Raw genomic sequence first — 23,462 nt, forward strand, 5'->3', positions numbered from 1 at the left:
GTTCTTCCATCACTGGTTCAGTCCCCAAGTGGTCAGGACTGGTCCATGCTGGAGTCAAGTGTTCCACGTGGGTACAGGGGCCCAAGCACTTGGGCCATCCTCTGCTGTTTCCCTGGGTGTCTTAGGAGGGAGCTGGATTGGAAATGGAGCAGCCATATGGGACGCCAGTGTTGGAATCGGCCACTGAACCTGTGAGGTTACAACGCTAGCCCCTTGTGCTTCTCGTGTTAATACCAGTGATTTACCAGGCTCCACTAACAACAGAGGGACTAGACAGGTCAGAGGAAAAAGTCTGGAAGGTGCACCCTTCTCACAGCGGGTAGGAGACTTGAGACGGGGGTACTGACTACAGGCTGGCCTTTAACTTGGGGGACCTGGAGCAGGGACAGAGGGAAGCAGTGTCCAAGGTATGGAGGAAAGAGCCAGACCCAGCTTGAAGTGATTACTTTATTGAGTCCTAAAATATATACCTTCTGAACACTTGTTTCAAGAGAATGTGAAGCTAAGAAGTGATGTTCCGACAGCTTGCGTCCCTGGGGCTGCCAACCTGGCTGGAGAAGCTCCATGCAGGCACAAGGCAGGTGGTGCTGTGTGTACAGCACCGTGGAAGGGGGTTCCTACAGGAGGTGGCGGGCACAAGGCTCAGGTGCTCTCGCCATCACTGCTGATGATGCCACGCATGTGTGACCAGTCTGTGGGGGCCAGGCGGGGCCCTTCCTCCAAGTCCAGGGTCCTATGGTACAGCTCCCCGGGGGGCACTGCTGCTGAAGGGTTCCAGGCCGTACTTCTTCGGGGTCGGCCTGCAGGTCAAAGCAGACAGGACAGGGGCTAGCTGAGAAAGCCAAAGGCCGCTCTACTCTGAGGCAGTGAGAGTGGACTCTTACCCGAACTGCTGATGATGTTTGCCACATCCAGGGAGGCCACCTCGGCCGCCGTCTCCCGCTGCTCCTTCAGGGCCCGGCACTTCTCTAAGGTGGGGTTCCCTGTGGAGACAGACACAGCGTTCAGTGAGCCTGGGGATCATTGGCAACCCCCAGCAGCCCTCAGCGAGTCCCTAAGCCTCACCCTTCATGCCCAGGGCCTCCAGCTCGGCCCGGAGGACATTCAGGCGCTCCTTGTGAGAGCGGCAGGAGCCCAGCAGCTTCTTATAATTGCGATGTGCACCACAGGCCCGGATGTAACGCTTCAGCCGCATCACTGCCGGGTGGTCTTCACCACGGCGCCCAGAACCAGCCTGGCGAGGAAAGAACAGTTGAGGGCCAGGCTGGTAGGCACTCTCCCCTGCTGGCTGCAGCCCTCACTCATCCTCACCTTCCTGCCTTTGGGCTCTGGACTTCCTCCCGAGGAGGAGGAGGAGCAGCTCCGGGCCCGGCCCTTCCGGGAGCTCTTTCTGACAGAGCGGTTCTTTCTCTCCTGGACGCTCTCTGGGGTCTCGCTGTCACTCCCCTCCCTCTCCAGGTCGCTGTCTTCATCGCTGGTACCGCCCAGGTTAGCCGTCTTCGCAGGGCCTTCAGTGGCCGATCCCGCCCGTGGGTGGGCATCAGCCCCATCCTGGCTGCTTTCACCCCTCCCGTGGGTCCCCTCCTTGCTCTTCAGCCGCACCAGGGGCTCCTCATCGCTGTTGCTGCCACTGTCAGCCTCACTGCTGGCTGCACCAGGGCTCTGCCCACCGCTGCTGTCCCCTGAGGCTCCAAGGGGCCTGCTGTCCCGCTTAGCTGACCGTCTACGGCTCCCAGCCTTGGGTTTCCAGTCCTCCTCCTCCTCGCTTTCCTTGTTGCTTTCCGTGTTGTTCTTGGCTCCTTTCTTTCTTTCCACCCTCCTGGCTGTCCTCGGAGCAGGTGCCTCCCTGCTGTGGTCACTGTCGCTCCTGGCCTGCTTCCTTTCCGCAGAGACCTCTCCTGCTGCCAGCTGGCTTTGGGTCCCTGGCTTTTCCCTAGGCCTGCCCTTGGAATCTTTCTCCTCATCCTCTTCCTCACTGCTCTCTTCCTTGCACAGCTTGCGGTCTCTGACACAGCCCTCCTCCTCACTGCTTCCCTCCTGCAATGCTGTCTTTGCAGGCAGGTCCTGCTGCTCCTGTTCATCGCTGCTCTCCTCAACTCTTCTCCTGGAGCTTTGCCTTTGCTTCTTCTTTTCCTCCAGCTCCTCCTCTTCCTCCTCCACCTCTTCCTCACCTGGGTCAACTTCTGCTACTGAAGGCCCATTTTCAGCAGGAGAGCCAAAGCGGTCTGGGCTGGAGGCTGCGGAGCTGGGCTCTGGAGGACGGACGGGAAGGTTGGGGTACTTCCTCCGGGGCCTGCCCCCAGCAGGGCCAGCCGAGGGGAACACCAGGAAACATGGCTGTCGCCCACCCATCCCGGTTCTCGACTCTGCCCTCGCCCACCCCACCTATGCTCACATCTGGGACCACAGTGAGGGAGGAATCACTGACCTGACCCCGAATTGCAGCGGAACCTTTTCCTCTCCGAGTCGCCGCAGGGGCTGGGAGGCCTCTTAGCCTTCTTGGCACCGGCTTCGTCCACCTGTGTGTGCACCAAATGGGGGAGCGAGGGGTGCACAGCATGTACTAAGGCTGTGTTCGGCCCCACCCCATCCCCTCGGCCGCCCCAGCACGCGCCTGCACCTGCATCTTCAACAGCTCTTCCTCCACCAGTCGCTTCAGCGCCTGCTTCTGTTCAGCTTCCAAGTGGTCCCGACCCGTGTGAGCCAAGAACCTCCGCCGCACGACCGAGTGCGTGAGCGTGCTGCAGAGACACGGCGTCAGCACAGTCCGCCTCCACCCCTGGCCTCTTCCACCCCCAGCTCCAACCCCCTAGGCACCTGAGGTCCGGCCGGCTTCGGAACAAGCTGCGAGTGAACGCCTGCATCTCGTCCTCCCACGCCATTTTGGCCCACCCAGGATTGGCGGCTCCCGCCTTTTCTAACCCCCTCTCCGGGCCTCCGTCGGTGCGCCTGACAGCAGCTGGCGCACGCTGGCGCCGTGACGAGAGGGGCCGTTGAGCCTCGTCTGCGGACCGCTCGCGGCCGAGGACTTGCCAATCAAATTGTGCTTTCCCAGGGCAGTTGCAGAACTTCGTGGCCCCTACGCGCTGTTAGAACGAGTCGTCCGTACAGCTCGCGTTTGAAACAGTCGACGCGGCAACCATTCGGGCAATTGTCATCAGTCCGCGACGCTGCCTTTTCTTCCGGGGGCACTAGTTAAGCCGCTGTTCTTTCAGAAGGCAGAAAGAGAGAGGCCACTCTCCAGGAGACTAGGAATCTCTAGGGCAAGTCTTTTTTGCGACTACAGGTTTCGAAGTAACATTTGAGACCCAGGAGTGGAACCCTACGGCGCCCGCCATTCTTGTGACGTCACCGAGGCGCCACTGTCCCATCGCCCTCGTGGTCACGCCCTCCAGGACGCAGGGCACGACGGGAATTGTAGTCTGAGGGGGCTCCGGAAGTGGAAGCGTGAGCGGCCAGGCTTAGCCGGCTGGTGGAGGGCGGGCGGGGGTCGTGGGACTCGAGAGGTTGGGCCGCTGCTCCCGAGCAGGTCATGAACGGGCCGGCGGATGGCGAAGTGGACTACAAAAAGAAATACCGAAATCTGAAGCGGAAGCTCAAGTTCCTCATCTACGTGAGTGCCGGAGAGAGGGAGGGTCGCCGGGGAGCGGAGTGGGCGGGGTGCGGCCTGGACGCCGGGAGGACCTCTGGGTCGGGGTTGACCCGGTGTGCGAAGGGAGGTGGGGGAGCCCATGACGGAGGGAGGGCCGTTGGCCGAGCGCCCACTGTGCCTTCTCAGGAGCACGAGTGCTTCCAGGAGGAGCTCCGCAAGGCCCAGAGGAAACTGCTGAAGGTGTCCCGGGACAAGAGGTGAGGCCCGTTCCCCGGGGAGGCAGGTGCAGGTGGCCCCTGGGGACTCTGCTGGATCGCGACCCTGGGGTGGAGCTGGGGGAGCTCAGGGCCCCGGGATCGGTCCCAGGAGAGCAGGGCTAGGGTCGCACTGAGCAGCCGTGTTTTCTCCCGCTGCCTTGCCTGCAGTTTCCTGCTAGACCGACTCCTGCAGTACGAGAACGTGGATGAAGACTCCTCTGGTGAGCAAGATTACGGCCTTGGGTGGAGGACGCGGCCCCCTCGCTGCTCCTCCTCCTCCTCCTTGGCCAGTCTTGCATTCCAGTTTCTTGGGCACCTGTTGGCACCTGGCCCTTGGGGGACATAGTTACGGAAAGGGACAAAGCCTATGTGGCCTCTTCCAGTTTGCCATTTTCACTGGGGTGAAGAAATAAGTAATCTAGAATGTTCAGTATCATTGAGGGCTGAAAGGGGGTGCAAGCTGTGGTGGAGGACCAGCTGGCAAATATTTTAGGTGCTGGAATACGGAATCTTTGAAGCAGCCACTTAGCCCTATGGAAGGGCCAGGAAAGCTGGGTTCCTACAGTTTTATTTATAAACACACATCTTAATGTTTTTGGACACCACACATGGTTTTTCTTAGGGAGCGTTTCCTCAGCCAATGAAGAGTGTTAGAGAAGCCACGTTCAGCTGGAGGAACCCGCCTGCGGCCCATTCAGAGAGTCAAGGCTGAGCTGGGGCCTATGGCAGGTGGAACCGCTAACGCTTGCGGGCACCTTGGGGAGCTCCAGGTGGGCTTTCGTGATGAGCAGAGGGTCGCAGCAGATGTGGCTCAGACTTGGCTGTGTGTGTCGTTTCTGGTGACCTGTTCATGCATACAGATAGAAAAGGAATCACAACACAGGACACGTGCTGACACTTCCCCTCGTGTGAGTTACCAGCTGAGACAGTGATGCCAGGGTTGATGTGTTCTTATTGGCAGGGCAGATTTACAGAGAGATGTTCCATCTGCTGGTTCACTTCCCAAGTGGCCGTAACAGCCGATGCTGAGCCAATCCTAAGCCAGGAGCTTCTTCCAGGTCTCCCACAGGGGTTCGTAGGCCCAAGGCTTTGGGTCGTCCTAGACTGCTTTTCTAGGCCATAAGCAGAGAAGTGGAGTAGCTGGGACACAAACCAATGCCTATATGGGATGCCAGCACTTGCAAGCCAGTTGAACCACCACACTGGGCCCAGAAACTGATTTTATGACCTATCAATTGTGGATCTCCCTGATTTGGAAAAGCCCAGAAGTAGAAGGGGGCATATGTGGGCCAACAACCAGTGCTGCTGCAGTTTGTGTAAATAATGTTTTGGACCAAAACTACCATTCACCTTTCAGGAGGAGCAAAGCCCAGAGCAGACCCCAGCAGCAGCTGGTTCTGGAGGCTCTGGCAGAAACCGCAGCTCTGACTGTTGGCTCTCCCTTGCTGTGGGAGACTAGTTAGCCTCCTGTGTGAGAGGAGCTCCAGGGCAGGCAGCCAGAGGGAATCCAGCAAGTAGGTGGTCCGGGTGGGTTAGGGCTGAAGAGAAAGAGCCTCAGGCTGGCTAGGGAGCCACCCGCAGGTGACATTTCTCAGCACAGGGTGAGCAGAGCTGTGACAGACAGAGGAAAAGGTTCTGGAAGAATGGCCCTAGGGTGGGAATGGCATGTTTAAGTTTTATTTTTGTTTTTCCCTAATTGGAAAGTCATATGTACAGAGAGACAGAAAGATCTTCCATCTGCTGGTACACTCCTCAAATGACTACAGTGACCAGAGCTGAGCTAAACCAGAGCCACGAGCCAGGAGCTTCCTCTGGGTCTCCCACACAGTGCAGGGTCCCAAGGCTTTGGCTTGTCCTTGACTGCTTTCCCAAGCCATAAGCAAGGAGCTGGATGGAAAATGGGGCAGCTGGGATACAAACCTGTGCCCATATGTGGTCCTGGCACATGCAAAGCACGAACTTTAGCCACTAGGCTACTGTGTCAGGCCTCAATGTGATCACTTTTTTTTTCAAGATTTATCTATTTTTATTGGAAAGTCAGATATACAGAGAAGATCTTACATCCACTGGGTCACTCCTCAGGTGTCCGCAACAACCAGAACTGAGCTGATCCAGAGCCAGGAGCTTCTTTCGGGTCTCCCAAGCAAATGCAGGATCCCAAGGCTTTGGGCCATCCCCAACTGCTTTCCTAGGCCACAAGCAAGGAGCTGGATGGGAAGCGGGGCCACCGAGACATGAACTGGTACCCATATGGGATTCCAGTGTATGCAAAGCGAGGACTTAAGCCACCTGGCTGCCGCTCCAGGCCCTTTAATCTACTTCTTAAAGGATCTGACAGGACAGATTTGGAGTGGCATGCATTCCATGAAGTGGTTAATAGGTTTTTTACTTTTTTTTTAAGGATGGATTGATTGATTTGAATGATGGAATAACAGGAAGGGTAGAGGTAGAGAGATCCATCTTCCGTTCACTGGTTCACTCCCCACGTGGCCAGGCTGAAACCAGGAGTGCCATCCAGGTCTCCCACAGGGGTGCAGGGGTCCACACATTTGGGCCATCTCCCACTGCTTCCCCGAGTGCATTAGCAGTTAGCTGGATCTGACGTGCAGCAGCCGAGACAGGAACCGGCACGCGTGGGTGCCAGCATCACAGACTACAGCTTAACTTGCTGCGCCACACACCAGCCCCTGTGGTGGCTGTGGATTGCACAAGGAGCTTTTGAGGCAGAGGCCGTGACCCAAGAGGGAAGTTTTGTTTTTCACACAGCTAGGTTAGCATGACACAGGGTACAGTTGTGGTGGGAGGCCCTTGGAGCAGGCTGTGGGGGTGTCGGGAAGAATTGGGTGGTTGGGATCCAGTGCAGCCTCACCTTGTGGCATTTGCGGTGGGGGGGAATAAGCAGGCCCCTGGATTTGGGGGGCATAAAACTGTCAAGGAGCTGTGGCTTCAAGGTCAGGTGCCAGCCCCAAGCCTTTCCTTCCGAGCCTCAAAGACATCATCTGGAGGTCCCAGCCTCCCCTTCGTCCCCGGAGGGTGTGACGAAGATGAGGAGAGACTATGAGCAGGAAAGAGCGTGGCAGGCAAACAATGCTTGGCAAAGGTGGCGGGGGGTTGGGGAGCCAGGGAGTCCATGGACTCCCCAGATTAGCACCAGCATGCCAGCTGGGAGTTGAATTTTCCCTGGCTCATCCGCTGCCCCCCTCCCAGATTCCGATGCCACTGCCTCTTCAGATAACAGCGAGACAGAGGGGACACCCAAGTTGTCGGACACACCAGCTCCCAAGAGGTGAGAATCGGTCCGCACCCCTCTCCGCGGGGGTCCTGCACTACCACCACCCAAGCAGCCCCACTGCCTCTGACCTCTCCTCTCTCCTTACCGCAGGAAGAGAAGCCCTCCCCTGGGTGGCTCCCCCTCCCCCTCCAGCCTCTCCCTGCCTCCTGCGGGATTTCCCCTTCAAGCTTCCGGGACCCCATCACCATACCTGAGCTCGGTGAGTCAGGGTCTGGGGTGGGAAATGATGAACCCATATGCCTGGGACTCCAGAGGGGGCACCACTTAGGCTGAGGGGCTGAATGGCAGGGTGAGATGAGCCCAGCACTGGGGACTCGTGTGGGTGCAGAGGGGTGAGTCGGGGCTGCCAACCCACGTGTGCCTAGGAATGGGGGCCAGACATGACGGAGGAGAGCAACCCCCGGCTGAGTCCTGCTGCCGCCCCCTCCCCTCTGCTCCACGGGGCCCGGGAGCCACACTCATCACCATCTCTTTTGTTTTTCCATCCTCCTGTTCACATCTTTCCCCCTTCCCCCCTCACCTGCTCCACACCTCATCTCCATCTCCCATTCCTCCCAGCAGCTGGCTTCCCCTCCCTACACCCCATTCCCTTCCGACTACCTGGCCCTGCAGCTGCCCGAGGCCAGCCCCCTGAGGCCCAAGCGGGAGAAACGACCCCGCCTGCCCCGGAAACTCAAGGTACCCTGGCTTGGGGACATTATGGAGGGGCCTGAGTGACAGAACAGCATCTGAGGGAGGCTTGGACGGGCTGGGGCCTGGCCAAGAACATGGCAGGATGGATCCGGGGCTGGCAGGGCCGCAGACCAGGGCAAGGCACTAAGGCTGCTAGACAGACCCAGGGCAGGACCTTGCTTGGAGAAGTCAGCGAGGGCGCCTGCCTAGTGCCATTGTCAGGTGGCCAGGGACGGGGCACCTGTATCCATAGCCCCCAAGGAGAGGCACAGTGTGTAGCTGATGCCAAATCCAGGCCTGAGCAGATCTCTCCGACCTCGGGATCCCCTGGACTGTGTCCCCATGAGGAGCTCAGGTTGGGTCGTAGTCACTGTCCCCACAGTGCTGACTGTGCAGTGCTCAGGGTTCAGAGCCACAGGATGACCATGAGCCAGACAGAACCCCAGCCCCTCAGGGGGCTCCAGCAGGAAAAGGGTGGACAGGAGCTGATCCTGCAGGTGGGGTGGTACAGGGTGCTGTTTGCTCGGAGGCTCAAGGGAGATGAGTGCCAGCCATTTGGCTCTGTGAGAGAATCTGTCCATCATGCCACCAGTGCCCAGGCCCTGTGATACGTGCATATTTGAGGACGCGGCCCATGTGGTGGGAGGAAAATAAGAAAAGAGGCTGGTCAGAGTAGGTCATACATGGGTTGAGGGTCTCCGCCAGGTGTGGATTTGTCCCATGGGTGAGGTGGCAACCCATGTGGAAAATTGCCCTTCTACACTGATGACTGGCACAGCTGGGAGGAGACAGACCGGGTGTAGGGTTGAGGGTGAACCCACGGACATGAGGAGGAGACCGCAGGAACCCAGGAGAGGGGCTGTGTGGGTGCAGTGTGCACAAAGCTCCCTGAGGAGCAGGTGTGGCCTGGCCTGAGACAGCTGGGCTGTGGCCCAGAGCAGGTGGGGTGGGAGAGGAGTCCAACCTCAGGCAGGTTGAGATGCTATCTGGACATGCCACCCAGACAGTTAAGGCCAAGAGCCTGGGCCTACACAGACAGTTGAGGCGGCGGGTAGAGAACAGATGAGTGCTGGGCACGGAGCCTGCTGCCGACCCCACCCAGCTCAGAGTCCAGGCTTGGCAGACCCCGGCTCCGGAGCCCAAAGCAGAGAGGGAGGCCTCATTTGGAGTCACTCGGAAGATAGGTCCTGAAGTCCGCTCCCCAGCTCAGCCAGTGGCTTCCTGTGTGACCCTGGCCCCGTGTTGCTGTGACCAACAGGGCTTTAGCAAGGGTCCTGGCACTGCCCACCTGGATTTTGGTTTGTGGTCTGACAGAAGCAGATGGTAGAGAGGGCCAGGGTAAGTGGAGCTGGGAGCAGGTGCGTGGAGGGGCGTGGCCTCAGTAGTGAGAACTGTGCCAGAGGGAAAGTGCCACCTAGGGGAGGGACCCACAGCAGCCATCACGGGATGGGTCAGGGAAATGACCAGAACAGGTTGTATTGGAGCCCAAGTAAGTGAGCTGTTGGTGCTATGGGCTGAGCAACAGTGAGAAGGGGACAGGGACACCGTGTTTTGTTGTCTGGGATGAGTCAGGAGTGAGAAGAGAGAAGGAGCTAGCCAAGAGAAATGGGAGTGGATTCCAGAAGACCCAGCAGCCCAATTCTGGGACACCCATAGGCCTCTGTGGGGCTGGTGTGAAAATCTAGGAGGCTGCTTGGCCGAGCAGAGGCGGGATGCCAGGACACTGAGCATGTGGGCTCCATCACTCTGGCCATGGCAGCACACTCCCTGAGCCTGCTTGTCTGCTCTGTGGGATCATCAGGAAGATAAAGCCACATTCACTTCCTAGCCCGCTGCCTCGGCCCTGGTGAGCCTCAGGCTCATGGGGCAGGACAGGGACGGGCCTTACACAGCTGCTCTCGTACCTGTGCTGGGGGTAGGAGCACAGGCAGGTGGGTGCCAGGCACCTGGTGAAGGCCGCTGCCCTGAGCAAGGGCTGCTGTCTGCCCAGAAGATCCTGCCAGGCTCCTGCCCCGAGTCATGGGCCACGGCTCCTGGAAAAGCTGGGGACAGGCCTGTGGCCATGTAGGGAAGTGCGTGCACATTTCCTGCCATGCCCCGGGACTGGACCAGCATCTGCCCTGTGGGGACCTGGCAGGCCTGCGCCTCAGTACTTCTCTGACTAGGCCAAGGACACCTGCTCCCTTCCCCAGCTGCCCACTGCTGGGGCCCATTAGCAAAGTAGACCCCTGCAGGTCCTGAGGGGAGGGCTGCTGAGGTCCCAGGGGCGGCAGGATCAAGCCCACCTCCAAGGTCAGAGGACAAAGCAGGACTTGGGCAGACAGAGGAGGGCCGCTCCAGGTGGAGGGGCCAGCCTGCGGGGAGGCCCGGGGGGAGGCTGTGACACACTGAGGTCTGTGTTCTAGAGAGACCCCTCTGGCTGCAGTGTGGAGGAACTGGATCTGGGCGAGGCTGAAGGCAGGGAGTCCAGTTAGAGGCTGGTCCCGTAGCACAGGTGAGCTGAGGAGGGCCTGGTCCAGCCCAGTTGACTGTGGGGATCCCAAGGAGGGGCCCTTCCAAGGGGGCCTAGAAGCTACGGGGGGGCCAAGAAGCTGCTCAGGCTCCTGGCTTAGGCAGCCCACAGTACCTTCCACCGAACCAGTAAGTCCCACAGTCGGAGGAGGGAAAGGAAGCCAGAGGTGGCAGGATGTAGCAAGGTGCCCAGAGGCGGGAGGCGGCCACCTGGGCAGGCTGGCGCTGCGGTTACCCCCCCCCCAAGTTTCCCCATGACAGGGCATGGCCAGCCTTCCCCTCCCTTCCCCTCCATGCCCACCTGCCCCACCCTACTCCCTCCATGCCCACCCGTCACCCCTAGGCACGCTGAAGGGGCAAGTGTGCCCAGCTCTACCTGGCCCCCAGCGGGCCCCCACTGACAAGCCCTCTCTATTTCTTTCCCTACTGCAGATGGCCGTGGGAGCTCCCGACTGCCCCGTGGGCGGGCCACTCACTTTCCCGGGCCGGGGGGCCGGGGCCACCCTGACCCCCCTGCCTCCCCCCAAAATGCCCCCGCCCACCATCCTGAGCACGGTCCCTCGGCAGATGTTCAGCGACGCAGGCAGTGGAGATGACGCCCTGGATGGGGACGACGACCTGGTGATCGACATCCCGGAGTGAGCCGCCGCGCCGTGGCTGACACACGAGCCCCCAGCTTGCTCGGAGCTGTTTATTGACGCCTGGTTGCCATGCTTTGGCCACTGACACAATCTGAAAAGGCGCAGTCATGCACGCGCATACCCCGGGACGGTGGCGGGGCCCTGCCCTAGCATCCCAGCCCCCTCGGGGACAGTTGTTTAATGGAGTGGTCAGGAGCACCTGCCACCTCGTGGGCGGCAGAGCGCCCTTAACAGTGAGTGCCCCCTCTCCCCTGTCAAGGGCAGCTGTACAGGGCTGGGGTGGGAGGGGTGTATGTGCATGTGTGTGTGTGTGTGTATGTGTGTGTTTTTAAATGAAGACTGTTAATGGAGTGGCTCGCTCTGTCCTCTCCTGCTTAGCAAACTTTCTTCTCCAAACCTCCCCTAATCCGACCTCCTCCCTGGGCGGCGGTGGGGGCCGGGGCAGCCTGGGGAGGCAGGAGAAAGGGGCACTAGGGAGGGGCAGGGAGTTGGGGGGGCTCCCCGCAGATGTGCAGAGGCGGGGCGCTTTGCATATTTGCAGGTAATAGCGAGTCAGGCGGGAGTAAGTTTGCATATGTGAATACACATCTCCACAGTCCCTCAAAAGCAGACAGCCCCACGGTCACAGAGACTCTCACGAAAATAAGACAGGTAGTGCGAGGCAGGGGGACACCCCACCCCGTGTAAACGTGCAACACGTGCGAAGATTGGGTGCTGGCCCCGGCCCCCAGGGGCCATGCGGGGTGGTGACAGTTGCAGCAGCTCAGGCTGAGGGCAGAGCCCCAGCAGCTGGGGGCAGTTCGCTGGTCAGGGTGTGCCAGCGCTCCAGGGCTGTGTCCAGCTGCTGCAGGCAGTCGCACCAGTGTTTCCGGGCCTCTCCACGGGCACCCGGCCCCAAGGACACGCCGCCTGGCGGCACGCACGGCACAATAAACAACCAACCACCTTCCACCACCCTCCCTCGGCACCCCCTCCCCAAGCACAGCTCCCCCCTCACCGATGAAGTCGTTAGATTTGCCGATGTCATAGTCCCAGACGGTAACCTCCAGGGTCTTGGCAGCCAGGGCGGAGAGCTCCATCTCATAGAAAAACTCCTGGGGAGGCCAGCCGTGCCTTCTGCTGGGGCTCTCCCCGAAGCCCACCCCCGGCCCAGAGCCACCTGCCCTTCCCCGCCTCATTTACCTCATGAAATTCTGGATTCAGCGTCTTCTTCTTCACACACGTCTTGTGCTTAGATTTCTTATCCACATCCGGTCTCAGGTACCTGTGGGGTGGGGTGCAGCTGAGAGGAGAGCCATACTGCATAGGTTCCTGCCGCGGCCCTGCAGGGACACCAGGCAGGGGGGCAGGCTCCTTGGGGTGGGCAGCAGGCCACAAGCAGGGGCTCACGTCTTGACGTAGGGGTCTGAGTAGCCGTTGACGTCCATGGCAGCCAGGTGGGCACAGCGGATGATGCCTACCAGCAGCCCCCGGCGCCGGGAGCTGTAGCTGAGGCTCAGCAGGATGCGGCCACGCTCCTCCAGCAGCCCAGGCCCCTGCTCTGCCTGCTCCAGCTGTAGGGACAGGGCCAGTGCTCAGCTGAGGCGTCCACTACCTCCCCCTTCCCAGCAAGAGTCCCTCCAGAGGGGCGGCCTTACCTCCTTCAGGTAGCAGGAAATGCCCCTCAATGCTGCCGACATGGAAGAGGGTGAAGCCAGCTAAGGAGGGGGAGGGAGACAGAAGGTTCTAGAAACTTGGTCTGCCCTGGACGTTACCCCTTCCGGTGCCCCTGTAAGCCATTACACGGACCGGGACCTGGCGTTCAAGGCAGATGTTAAAATGCTTCTTTTGTGAAGGCTTGAGACGGCGAAGGGGTACTCGGATCTCCCCAATAAACTCATTGTGGCTCAGCTTGTCTTCATCGCAGACGGAGATCCTGGAGGGAACTACAGGGTCAGGGCACCCCCTCCAGGGTGGGAGGGAGATCCTCAGACCAGTGCCAGCTCTGCCCTGATCTGGGCTGAGCAGGATGACCACACTTGCCTGGTCCCTCTGCCCTTCCTCCTCCAGCTGCCCACACACAACCCCTGGTCCATGAGAGCCCCCTCCCCTCACCGCCCATGGACCAGATCCAGCCAGTGCCTCAGACATAGGCAGTGCTCACGAGCACAGCAGGGTACCCTCTCACCTCCTCACCTGGCCTAACAGAGACCCAGGGACCCAGCTGTAAGGAAAAGCTTGGTTCCCTTCATCTGTCCCCTTCCCTAGCCCTTGTGCCACTGCCTCTGCCAGTGGCCACTGGGCTGAGCTGCCATGGCGTGTGAAGATGCCAATTGCCAGCCAGCCGCCTGTAGGACCCTGGGGAAGTCACTTCACGTCCTAAGCTTCCACCCCCATCTGCAAACGGAGATAATGAGCAGCTGCCTCCTAATGCTATTATGAGCACAAATGAAATAGATGTAAAAAATGCGTGGCCCAGGCTGGGCACCAGTGAGCAGCAGTATTTTTAGGCCTCCGATTCTCTCACATCTGAAAGCCCAGACGAGCCTTTCTGGTTTTTTGCCTTTGTCCTCCTCCCCTGCCGTCTACCCCCGCAGTCACCACCAGCGTGAGCTCTGGAAAACAGCCCTGGCCATGTCCTTTTCCCTGGCTCCCAGGACTGCTTGAGAGGCCAGGAAGGGGCCTCTGGCGGCCTGGGCTTGTTTCCCTCCACTGTCCCTAGGGTCACAGGACACGTTCCCTGTCACAGAAGACTTCAGTGCTTAAGAAAAGTGGACATTGAGGCTGGCCGGCAGGAAGCTGCGAGTCCCAACTGGCCAGGCAAGGAACAAGGAACCTGCCTAGTCAAAAGAAAGTGGTGATCACCTATTCCCAAGGGCAGCAGGAGCTACTGGGGAAGGGATGAGGGCAGGGGGCTGGAAGACCGGGAAGATCTTTGGGGAGGCTCAGATTGCTCCTGAACATCAGAAAAGTAGGAGCTTCAAGCGACTTGGCAATGGATGAGCTAACCACAGGTTAAATGACAGGGGTTCACGGAAAATGCCACCAGGCAGGAATCCCGGTGGCACTGGCGGGGGCCTCACCTGAGCACCTTGTGAGTGATGTCATCAACCGTGATCCCGCTGTACGTCAGATCCTCGTTCCACACGGGATTCAACGTGTTCCTCTGAGTCTTGGTTTTTAGCTTATTGGCCTGGAACCCAGAGACAAAGAGATCGGATGACACATCCCCCACTGGCCCACACTAACTGAACACAAGGGTTGGGAGGGGGAGTCAGGGGCCTGGGACACTGGGCCCAGGTCCAGGCCAGGTGGGGGCAGACTGGAAGGAGGCTGTTACCTTGCAGGCTCCAGGCAACAGGTGCAGCTTAACATAGGGGTCGGCCAGGCCGTTGAAGTCCATGGGCTTGAGGCCCTGCAAAGAGGGAAGAGGGTTGCTGCTCCTCCTCTTCCTCTGCAGAGGGGGTGGGGAAGGGGGAGGAGGAGCCGGCTCCACCCTGCTCCTTGCAGGTCAGAAGGGAGTATGCCCACCTTGGCCCTGAGGATGCTACAGTGCAAGGTGCAGGATGCCTGGTCATACAGAAGGTCGAACTCCAGGGTGCCCAGGGCAGCTGGGGAAGTGGGGACAGAGTGTGAGTCAGTATGCCGTGCCAGGTCAGGCGCATGGCATAGGGTGTGTTTGTGTGTGTGCCCATGCGTGTACCAGCAGCTGAGTGGGCATGTGCGTGTGTGCGTCTGGGTCCCTGGCTTGGCCGCCAAGCGGGACTGTGTGGGTGGCAGAAATATTGAATATTGAGCCTCGCTGATGCTGAAACCGCCACACACCGGCTGCAGCTGTGCCGGCAGTCCCCACAATCCGTAGCCTCCACCACCACGGCCTCCGGCCGCCCCCCACCCCTACCCCGCCCTGCGCCCTACACACTCACCCAGCAGCTCCCACAGCCCCCTCCCCCATCAGCACCCCACTCACTGGCATCGTCCGAGTCGTAACTGTCCACCTCGGCTCCATCCTCGGGCGTGCTAGCCCCAAGGAGGGCGGCTGGGGGGGCCAGAGCCAGGGGAGCCAGATGGGCAGGGGCTTCCCCGCAGCTCCCGCCGCCGCCACCCCCTCCTTCGGGTCCCGGTCCCAGGCGGGGGAAGTAGTCGGAGATCTGGCGGATGGGCCGGATGGGCCCGGGGCACACGTTGATGGCCATGTGCTCCTGAATGTTGATGGTCATGCGGTCGCCCCTGCGGCCCCTCATGCAGCGCTCCTGGCCGGCGAGGGGTGACAGTGTGAGCCCGGCTGCCTCCCTCCACCTGCTGGCCGCTGGTGGAGCGCTGGGGCAGCCTGCGCCGCTGGTGACCCTCACTGGCCTGTCCTGCCAGGTGACAAAGGGGTAGCCACCTGTGCTGGTCCGGGGGCCACAGCCACAGGAGCCCCGGGCCCTCGCTGCACAGGAGAAGAGGTTGCCAGCCTGCTCCCCCAGACCTGGTACCTTTAGACTGGTTACCCTCCTGCCCTCTTCTGGGGTCTGGGCTTCCCCCCAAGCCCTGGCTCCCCTGGAGGTGCCACCTCTGTCCCTCTGGTCATTCTCTGCACCAGGCGCTTCTCAGGTCAGGGTATCCCCCGCCCCTCCGGGCTGCCTATGCCCCGCGGTCCTGTCTTCACCCAAGCCCAGAATCCCTGTGCCTGTCTCGTCCTTCCCTGCCCCCCACTGCCACCCAAGGAGGAGACCCCAGCCCGAGACGCCTCCTCCTCTTGAGCGTGAAATTGCAGCCGCAGGCGCGCTGAACACCCCCTGGGCCCCCTCCCGCACGCCCCCGGCCGGCCCAGCCCCCTGCACCTGCCTCTGTGCCTCCAACAGGTGCCCGGGCACTGCGCTGCCGGCGGGGCGGCGGCGGCCAGCGAGGAGAGCGCCGAGTCCGGCTGTGCGAGCCGCCGGGGGAGCCCGAGCCGCGAAAGTGCGGGAGGAGGCGGAGGGGGCTGAGCGCGGGGAAGCGCCGAGGCCGCCGGCGCCGGCAGCGGGGGGCGGGGCGCGCGGCCGGGCCGGGGAGGGGGCGGGACGCGGGCTCACCCCCGCCGGGCCCCCACGGCCGTGCCCACGTGGGCGAGCGCACACGCATGCACCAGCCTGCACGCGCGCTCGCACACTCACCGGAGAACTTCGCAGACGCAAACACACGCGGGCTTCCTGCGCCACCGGGAAGGCGCAGGGAGAGCGCTCGGGGTTGGGGTTGGGGGAGCGGGTGAGGACAGCAGGGACGGGTTTCCCCAACTCGTCCCGGGAGACCCTGGCCGCCGCCCACCCGAGCGCTCCGAGTCCTCAGAGCCGCCCTCCCCTCCTGGGGCTCCCGGGCCCGACCACCGGCCTTGTTGCCATGGCAACGCCGGCTCATCTATCCCCCACCCCACCCCACCGCACCCCACCCGCACAGCTTCACGCCCTTCCCTCCAAGCAAAGGGCGCTTGGAGGAGGGAGGAGGGCGTTGGTCCCCCCCAATCCCAGGGCCCGTAGGGGCGGGGCTTAGAGATCCGCAGTGACTTGGATCCGGTCGGCCCGCCGCTGCTGGGCCTGGGCTCTGCGGGGTCTTCCAGGAGGGTTGGGGGAACCTCACTGTCCAAGGGAGAAGTCAGGAGTCCCAGGCTACCGTTTCCCCAACGTGTCCTCTTTGGCCACTCCCCAGGGGCCAGTGCCCCCTCTCAGGGATGGCATCTCCTTGGAGAACCCCACACCAGCAGCAGCCCTTATCAATAACTCAGTGTCCCCGCCCCTCTCACCTGGACCCTGCCCCACACCTGCCATCCATGGCCCCTCACCCTAGCCACTTTTGATCTTGACTCCAGTTTGACCTGGCTGTGATCTTCAAGGCCTTTTAGCTGCCCACGCTGGCTCCCAGGCTTCCCCACACAATTGCTGGAAGTTCCTAGACATCCACCAACCTTTTAGAGCTCCACACCTTGGTTCCCAAAGGCTCCTCAACCTGAGACACCTTCCTTTCCTTCAGGGGTCATCTCAGGCCACCTCCTCCTAGGAGCCTGCCTGCAGCAGGCAAGCTCGGCTTGCCTGGTTCTGGCTTCGTTGCTCCCTGCCTGTTGACATGTCTGTCTCCCCCACCAGCCAATAAGCCAGTGGCAGGTTCATCTGAGTCCTCTGGTGCCCCACCCTGGGCCTGGCGCTAAGTCAGCACCGTGGAATGGCAGGGTTGAAAAGGGGGCAATGTGGTTGTGCAACAAGAGTGAATATGCTTATGCACCTGCTGTATACCACCAAGATGAGTCCAGGACACCTGTAACCTCTACTGCAATGTCTGGGTTCCAGGTCCAGCCTCCTGCAGATGCGCATCCCGGGAGGCAGTAGGTGGTGGCTTGAGTACTTGGGTCCTTGCCACCCATGGAGGAGACCCAGATTTGAGGTCACAGCCCCCGCCTCAGCCTGAAACAGCCCCAGCTGTTTTTGGCATTTGGGGAATGGACTAGCAGACGGAAGCTCACCCTCTGTGTTTCAAATAAAATCTTATATTAAAAGGCAAAAATGACACATAAAGGGTGTCAGCGCGGTAGCCTAGAGGCTAAAGTTCTTGCCTAGGAACATGCTGGGATCCCATATGGGGCACCAGTTCTAATTCCTGCCCCGCTTCCCATCCTGCTCCCTGCTTGTGGCCTGGGAAAGCAGTCAAGGACAGCCCAAAGCTTAGAACCCTGTACCCACATGGGAAACCCAGAAGAAGCTCCTGGCTCCTGGCTTCGGATCAGCTCAGTTCCGGCCACTGGGCTCACTTGGGGAGTGAATCAACAGACGAATGATCTTCCTTTCTGTCTCTCCTCCTCTCTGTATATCTGACTTTCCAATAAAAAATAAATGTCTTTTAAAAAAAAAATGGCACACAGAGAGAAAAAACTTTGTGTGTCTGCTGGTTTACAACCCAAATGCGCACAATAGCCGGGTCAGTGTGGTCTCCCACCTGTGCAGGCAGCAACCCAAGGCCTTGGAACACTGCTTTCCCAGCGCATTATCAGGGAGCTGGATTGGATGTAGGCACCCCTTGGGACTTGAACCATCTCTACAACATGGCATGTCCCAAGCAGTGACTTAATTGCTGTAATTGCTGTGCCAAGCCCCCACCCCCGCTGCAGGATTTGAAGCAGCAGAAGCACAGGCCTCCTTCCAATTTGTGCTGACGGAGGGCTGGGCAACGGGTCACAGGGAGTGAGCGCACGTGTGGATGTGGCTGACCCAACCCGAAGGCTGAGGCTGCAAACTCAGTGAGACACACGTGAAGAGAGAACGCAAAGCAGGGGTGGGGTGGGGGGATTGGAGATGGATGTGGAAGCAGAGCGAACAGCTCTTACTATGGGGCTTGCCAAGGAGGAAGCAGGGACAGAGCTGGCTCTGTGTGCGTGTGTGCGTGTGTGTGTGTGTGCGTGTGTGCGTGTGTGTGTGTGCCTGATGAGCCCGTTCGCTGAGATGAAGAGACAGCAGAGGGAGCGGGCTGAGGAGTCGGGCCCCACGTGGGTGGCACGGGCATCTGGGATGTTCTTAGATTGACACATGCAGACAGGCACAGGAAATGGGATCTGGGGGTCTGTAGCTCGGGGGAGCGAGGTCTGGGCTGGAAATATACATTTGTGGTGAGTCACCAGCCTATAGCTGGTATTTAAAGCCAGGAGGCTGGGTGAGATCACCTTGGGAGGAAGAATATAGATCCAAGGCCAGGTCCACGGCTGAGCTGGCGGTAGGAGGAGGGGGTGGAGCAGCCCCGGGGACTGAGGAGTGTTGCTGTCCTGTGGGAGTGAGGGTTGGGTGCACCCTGTGCTGGACAGAAGCCATGCAAAGGAAAGGGAGCATCAAAAAGATGCCATTGGTGGGGCTGGTGCTGTGGCATAACCTATTCAACTGCTGCCTGCAGCACAAAAGTCCCATATGGGCACTGGTTCAAGTACTGGCTGTTACATTTCTGATCCAACTCCTTGCTAATGTGCCTGGGAAAGCAGCAGCGAATGGTCTAAGTATGTGAGCCCCTGCTACCCATAAGGAATATCTGGATGGAGCTTCTGGCTCCTGGTTTTAGCTTGGCCCAACCTTGACCTTTGCAGCCACTTGGGGCATGCACCAGTAAATGGAAGATCTCTCTCTCTCTCTCTCTCTCTCTCTCTCCCTTCTCTGTCTCTGTGTAACTCGGTTTCTGTCTGTAACTCTGCCTTTCAAAGAACCTTGCAGCTGTGTAGGAGGCCTGGAAGAAGCTCCTGGCTTCTGATTGTCCCAGCTCTGGCCATTGCAGCCTTTTGGGGAATGAGAGTGATCTTTCTGTTTCTCGCTCTCTCTGTAAATCCAATCTACTTTTCCAATAAAGAAGAAGAGCCAGGCCCGTGCAGTAGCCTAAAGGCTGAAGTCCTCGTCTTATACATGCTGGGATCCCCTCCGGGTATGGGTTCATGTCCCAGCTCCACTTCCTTTCTAGCTCCCTGATTATGAGTGGGGAAAGCAGTCAAGGATGGCTCAAGGCCTTAGGACCCTGCACCCAGGTGAGAGACCCAGAAGAGGCTCCTGGCTCCTGGCTCCTGGCTTTGTATCTGCTCAGCTCTGGCCCGTGTGGCCACTTGGAAGTGGACCAGAGGATGGAAGATCTTTATTTCTCCTCTCTGTACATCGGACTTTCAAATAAAAATAAATAAGTCAAAGGTGGCTTCCGTGGCGCAGCGGAGGCCAAATCAGAGCCATAGCTGTGGAAGACGCGGAAAGGGAGGCTGCGGAGGTGCCAGTTACAGCCATGTAACCCCACAGGTTCTCACCCTGTGAGCCAGAGATTGGTTTGTTTTGTCTGAAAGGCAGAACCTCCAAAAGAGGCAAAGAAGCAGAAATCTTATATCTGCTGGTTCATTCCCCAAACAACCACAACCACCAGGGCTGGATCAGGTTGAAGCCAGGAGCCTGGAACTCCATCTGGGTCTCCCACACGGCTACAGCATTTGGGCCATGATCTGCTGCCCGCCAAAGTACATGAGCAGGTGCTTTAGCAGGAAGTTTGATTGCAAGGGCAGGCGCTAGGACTGGAGCCGGTACTCTGATGAGGGAGGCCAGCATTGCAAGCAGCAGCTTAATCCACTGTGCCACACAACCAGCCCTTTGGCTTGGTGGCTTCTGGCCAAGTCATAAACAGAGTCCAGCTCAGCATGTAGCATGAGGCCAATATGTTAATTGAGGGTTGGTTGGCGGATAATTCCCTACGCGAGTGGAAAGGGCCTTTCCCAGCAGAGTGCAGCTGTGTGTGTGTGTGTGTGTGTGTATAAAGGTTTTTATTTGCAAACCAGAATTACAGAGATGGAGGGAGCTCTAATTTCCTAGCCACAACAGGTGGGGGCTGGATCACTTTGAAGCCAGGAGCTTCTTCTGGGTCTCCCACGCAGGTGCAGGGTCCCAAGGCTTTGAGTCATCCTTCACTGCTTTCGCAGGCCATAATCAAGGCACTGGATAGAAAGTGTGGAGCAGCTGGGACTTGAACTAGCACCTACACGGGATCCCAGCATGTGGTAGTTGAACCAGAGCGCTGGCCCCCAGCTGTGTGTACTCTATCCAGGCAACTGTGGAAGCTCCCAAATCCACCTGCTCCCAGCAATGGAATCTGAAGAGAATCTGCTGGCAGGCCTGAGGTCGGGATGGAGTCAGGGACACACACCCACACCCACACACCCACACACCCACACACACACACACACCCACACACACACACACACCCACACACACACACACCCACACACACACCCACACACACACACACACACACACACACACACACACACACACACACACACGAGCCTGTGCCCTGCTACTTTTAAGATTTTATTTATTTGAAAGATACAGAGATTTCCATCAGTTGGCACACGTGCTAACGGGTGCTAATGATTAGGGCTATGCCAAACAGAAGCCAGAACTCCATCCGAGTCTCCCAGGGGAGCGCCAGGGCACATGGGCCCTCTCCATTGCTGTCTCAGGCTGGATCAGAAGCAGCACAGCCAGGAAGAACTCGAACCAGCGTGCAGTAGGCCACAGCCCAGCCTGCAGTGGCTTCTTTCTGGAGGAGATAGTGCGAAGGAAAGCAACCCACACAAGCCACAAGGGGCCCTGTGAGGGCGGTTTCCCTCTGCCATACCTGCTTCCCCTCTCATTCACCCAACAGAAAGCAAACTGTGGAGGCAAGTGCCGGTAGGTGGCTGCGATCAGGTTCCCTCATATTGCAGGTTCCTGGTGGAGAGCAAGGCAGAGCCTCCACCCCTGTCCTGTGTCTGTCCAGTGTCCTGTCACTGGTCAGTCCCAGGCTTTTGATCAGATGGGCAGGGCCAAAACAAGGAGACCCTGGAGAGTCCTTGGGTTCAGGTGGGCGGGAACTTCTGTGACAGACAGCCCTCCTGCCAATCAAAGGACAGCTACCTCTTAAAAGCTGCGGTGCAGCCACGGGGAATGTATACTACAGCGCTGGGAGGTGACAGCATCGCTGGGACTAGAGGGAAGACAGGATGGCCTGGCGGGGGACACCCACGCGTCACTAAAGGGGAAGCTGAGACACGATGGACAGGGTCTTGGCAGGCCCTGTGGAGGGCCAGGAGACCTGCCCCGGGATGGTGTGGAGCGCTTCCAACTCTGGGGCGAGCTGCCGGTCGCTGACAGCCTCCCCCTGTGGCCGGAGGCGGGCGCGGGGCCTCCGGCGGTCACAGCACCAGCGCGGGCACTGCTGCCACCCAGTGGCACGGCCGGCTGCCTCCCGGCTCCTGGCCCGCACGCTCTTCCGCGGACACCGAAGGACTTGGGAAAAGGAAAGGGGTCACCTCGCGCCCCTGAACGTGGGAGGGGAGTCTCGGGGTGGGAAGCACACACCCCAAATTCCCCAGCACGGGGGCCACTGGCGCCCTGGTCCCACCGAGTTCCACCCCTGTGGAGACCCCTCCATCAGCACCGCCATTAGCATCATCTTCACCCTTCTGCCCTGCGGGCTAGCATGTCCTCTCACCTCACCACCTCAGGGACCCCCGTCGGAATGGCTCCAGGCTGTGACATCACAGAACCCGGCATCCTGAAGCCATCCTGGTCATGAGGCTGCGGCTGTGGGTGCTGGTGTGGCTGTGGCTGACGAGGCTGAGGGCAGGGGAAGCAGGTGGGAAGTGCTGGGCGGCCAGCTGTGGGCGAGGGGCAGCGGCCCCTAGGCACGTGTAGGCCTGTCGTGGCCTTCCTTTCCTGTCCACCCTCCGTCTCCCAGTGCACCGCAGCCTGGGGGTTGCGCAGGGCAGTGCCCCCTCCCCAGCTGTTGTCACAGGCGTCCTTCTGGCTCCCAGCACCCAGGCCAGCTAAGGCGTCCACCCCACGAGCAGTGGGTCCGCTCTTCATAGACAGGCCGGACTTCTTCGACTACCCGGACTCAGACCGAGATAGCCTTCTGGCCGTGGCCCAGTTCATCGGGGAGAAGCCTGTTGTCTTTGTTCCCTCAGGTAGGAGCCACCTTGTGGAATAGCCTCTCACTTCGCCAGGGCATGGAGTGGGCTACCCCTGGCATGGACATGTCAGGCCCAGCAGAGTCAGCGGACCCGTGTCCCCCTCCTTGGCCAGCAGATTCCAGTTCCAGGTTCTTCCACCACATCCTGATGGGCGCCATGGTGGTGGCCTTCTTGTTTCTCCTTTTCCAGTTCTGCACCCACATGTAAGCCCTGCCTCACCTTCCAGGACCCCATATAAGCCACACCCTCCTGCAAGCCCCGCCTTCCCAGGCCTGCCCTGCCCACCTCCCTGCGGACAGCTGAAGCACCCCAAACCACCTCCACCGATCTCCATACCCCACAGGAGCTTCCAGAAAGGGGCCTAAGGAGCCGACGGAGCACCCATGCGCACCCTTCTGTGCCCTGATGAATAACTGGCTTGGCCAGGTTCCTTCCTTCACCACCGCTCCGTGGCCAGCGGAGCCCGGTGGGCACTCAGCTCCAGGGTCCCCGGGATCCCCCATCCCCTCCTCCTGCTCCACCTCCCAAGAACTGGGCCAAGACAGGACAGGGCAGTGGTGGCTGTTGACGGAGATCAACTTTATTAGCGGCTGGGAAAGCACCTCCCAGGCACCCCGTCCCCAGCCCAGAGGACGCCTGGAGAGATGTGTAGCACCAGGGACATGCCAGGGCCCAAGGGCGAAGATGTGCGGCCAGTGGGGAGGGACAGGGCGCCCCTCACCTGCCCCCGGGGATGCTCAGCACTGGGTAGGGGCGGAGGGTAGCAGCCTCTTTCCCCCACCCCACCAAACTAGTTGGAATTCGGACAAATAAATAAGATTTCTCAAGCCAGCCTCCCTGGGAGAGGTGCTGGGGGAGCTGGGAGGCAGTGAGGCCCACGGCTTGGTACAGTGCTTGCCCTCTTTCTGGGTTGCAGCTGAGGGGTGAGGCGGGTGCTGGGCAGCGGGGCCTCCCCACGGTCTCTGATCTTCCCCCTGCCCTGTCTCCCTACACACCCTCCAGCCCCAGCAGGGAGAAGCATGGTCCCTCCTCTCTTCTGCCCAGGGAGTGC

General features: G+C 60.0%; 4 protein-coding genes across 8 annotated transcripts; 2 read left to right on the top strand and 2 right to left on the bottom strand.

The window, feature by feature from the left end:
• Positions 1-433: 433 nt before the first annotated feature.
• HIRIP3 (HIRA interacting protein 3) lies at positions 434-3,433 on the bottom strand. The gene is made up of 7 exons (XM_040973064.1): positions 2,818-3,433; positions 2,591-2,741; positions 2,429-2,513; positions 1,312-2,252; positions 1,066-1,234; positions 885-983; positions 434-800 (listed from the first exon to the last, which is right to left on the bottom strand). The coding sequence occupies exons 1-7, from the start codon at positions 2,880-2,882 to the stop codon at positions 643-645; spliced, it is 1,668 nt and encodes a 555-aa protein (XP_040828998.1). The 5' UTR covers positions 2,883-3,433; the 3' UTR covers positions 434-642.
• Positions 3,434-3,442: 9 nt separating this feature from the next.
• On the top strand, positions 3,443-11,799 carry INO80E (INO80 complex subunit E). 5 transcript variants are annotated; one of them, XM_040973069.1, is made up of 8 exons: positions 3,443-3,613; positions 3,779-3,849; positions 4,018-4,070; positions 7,057-7,135; positions 7,232-7,340; positions 7,700-7,819; positions 10,219-10,307; positions 10,757-10,834. In XM_040973069.1, exons 1-7 carry the CDS (start codon positions 3,533-3,535, stop codon positions 10,285-10,287), a joined length of 582 nt encoding a protein of 193 aa, XP_040829003.1. In that variant the 5' UTR covers positions 3,443-3,532; the 3' UTR covers positions 10,288-10,307; positions 10,757-10,834. The 5 variants fall into 5 exon arrangements, with proteins under 5 accessions (XP_040829003.1, XP_040829004.1, XP_040829000.1 ...); XM_040973070.1 differs by having other exon boundaries at positions 7,703-7,819; XM_040973066.1 differs by lacking the exon at positions 10,219-10,307 and having other exon boundaries at positions 10,757-11,799.
• Positions 11,729-15,188, bottom strand: DOC2A (double C2 domain alpha). The gene is made up of 10 exons (XM_040973065.1): positions 14,915-15,188; positions 14,476-14,555; positions 14,285-14,359; positions 14,028-14,137; positions 12,754-12,880; positions 12,603-12,662; positions 12,355-12,518; positions 12,148-12,229; positions 11,963-12,059; positions 11,729-11,874 (listed from the first exon to the last, which is right to left on the bottom strand). The coding sequence occupies exons 1-10, from the start codon at positions 15,186-15,188 to the stop codon at positions 11,729-11,731; spliced, it is 1,215 nt and encodes a 404-aa protein (XP_040828999.1).
• A 6,822-nt stretch (positions 15,189-22,010) lies between these two features.
• CUNH16orf92 (chromosome unknown C16orf92 homolog) lies at positions 22,011-22,776 on the top strand. The gene is made up of 4 exons (XM_040973877.1): positions 22,011-22,074; positions 22,253-22,405; positions 22,527-22,614; positions 22,755-22,776. Exons 1-4 carry the CDS (start codon positions 22,011-22,013, stop codon positions 22,774-22,776), a joined length of 327 nt encoding a protein of 108 aa, XP_040829811.1.
• The last annotated feature ends 686 nt before the right edge of the window (positions 22,777-23,462 follow it).

This window comes from Ochotona curzoniae, unplaced genomic scaffold, assembly GCF_017591425.1.
Source record: "Ochotona curzoniae isolate NIBS_2020 unplaced genomic scaffold, NIBS_Ocur_1.0 contig_2321, whole genome shotgun sequence".
Taxonomy (NCBI): Eukaryota; Metazoa; Chordata; class Mammalia; order Lagomorpha; family Ochotonidae; genus Ochotona; species Ochotona curzoniae.

Excerpts from the sequence above, each read along its gene's own strand:
- DOC2A (XM_040973065.1), bottom strand. The coding sequence starts at position 15,188 with ATGAGGGGCCGCAGGGGCGACCGCATGACCATCAACATTCAGGAGCAC. Across the intron at positions 14,138-14,284 it reads TGTTGCCTGGAGCCTGCAAG|GCCAATAAGCTAAAAACCAA; the intron begins GTAACAGCCTCC and ends TCTGGGTTCCAG. Across the intron at positions 12,519-12,602 it reads TTTCCTGCTACCTGAAGGAG|CTGGAGCAGGCAGAGCAGGG; the intron begins GTAAGGCCGCCC and ends CTGTCCCTACAG.
- CUNH16orf92 (XM_040973877.1), top strand. The coding sequence starts at position 22,011 with ATGAGGCTGCGGCTGTGGGTGCTGGTGTGGCTGTGGCTGACGAGGCTG. Across the intron at positions 22,075-22,252 it reads GCTGAGGGCAGGGGAAGCAG|CACCCAGGCCAGCTAAGGCG; the intron begins GTGGGAAGTGCT and ends TCTGGCTCCCAG. Across the intron at positions 22,615-22,754 it reads TTCCAGTTCTGCACCCACAT|GAGCTTCCAGAAAGGGGCCT; the intron begins GTAAGCCCTGCC and ends CATACCCCACAG.
- HIRIP3 (XM_040973064.1), bottom strand. The coding sequence starts at position 2,882 with ATGGCGTGGGAGGACGAGATGCAGGCGTTCACTCGCAGCTTGTTCCGA. Across the intron at positions 1,235-1,311 it reads CAGAGCCCAAAGGCAGGAAG|GCTGGTTCTGGGCGCCGTGG; the intron begins GTGAGGATGAGT and ends TTTCCTCGCCAG. Across the intron at positions 801-884 it reads AAACATCATCAGCAGTTCGG|GCCGACCCCGAAGAAGTACG; the intron begins GTAAGAGTCCAC and ends TTTGACCTGCAG.
- INO80E (XM_040973066.1), top strand. The coding sequence starts at position 3,533 with ATGAACGGGCCGGCGGATGGCGAAGTGGACTACAAAAAGAAATACCGA. Across the intron at positions 7,341-7,699 it reads CATCACCATACCTGAGCTCG|CAGCTGGCTTCCCCTCCCTA; the intron begins GTGAGTCAGGGT and ends CATTCCTCCCAG. Across the intron at positions 7,820-10,756 it reads GCCTGCCCCGGAAACTCAAG|ATGGCCGTGGGAGCTCCCGA; the intron begins GTACCCTGGCTT and ends TCCCTACTGCAG.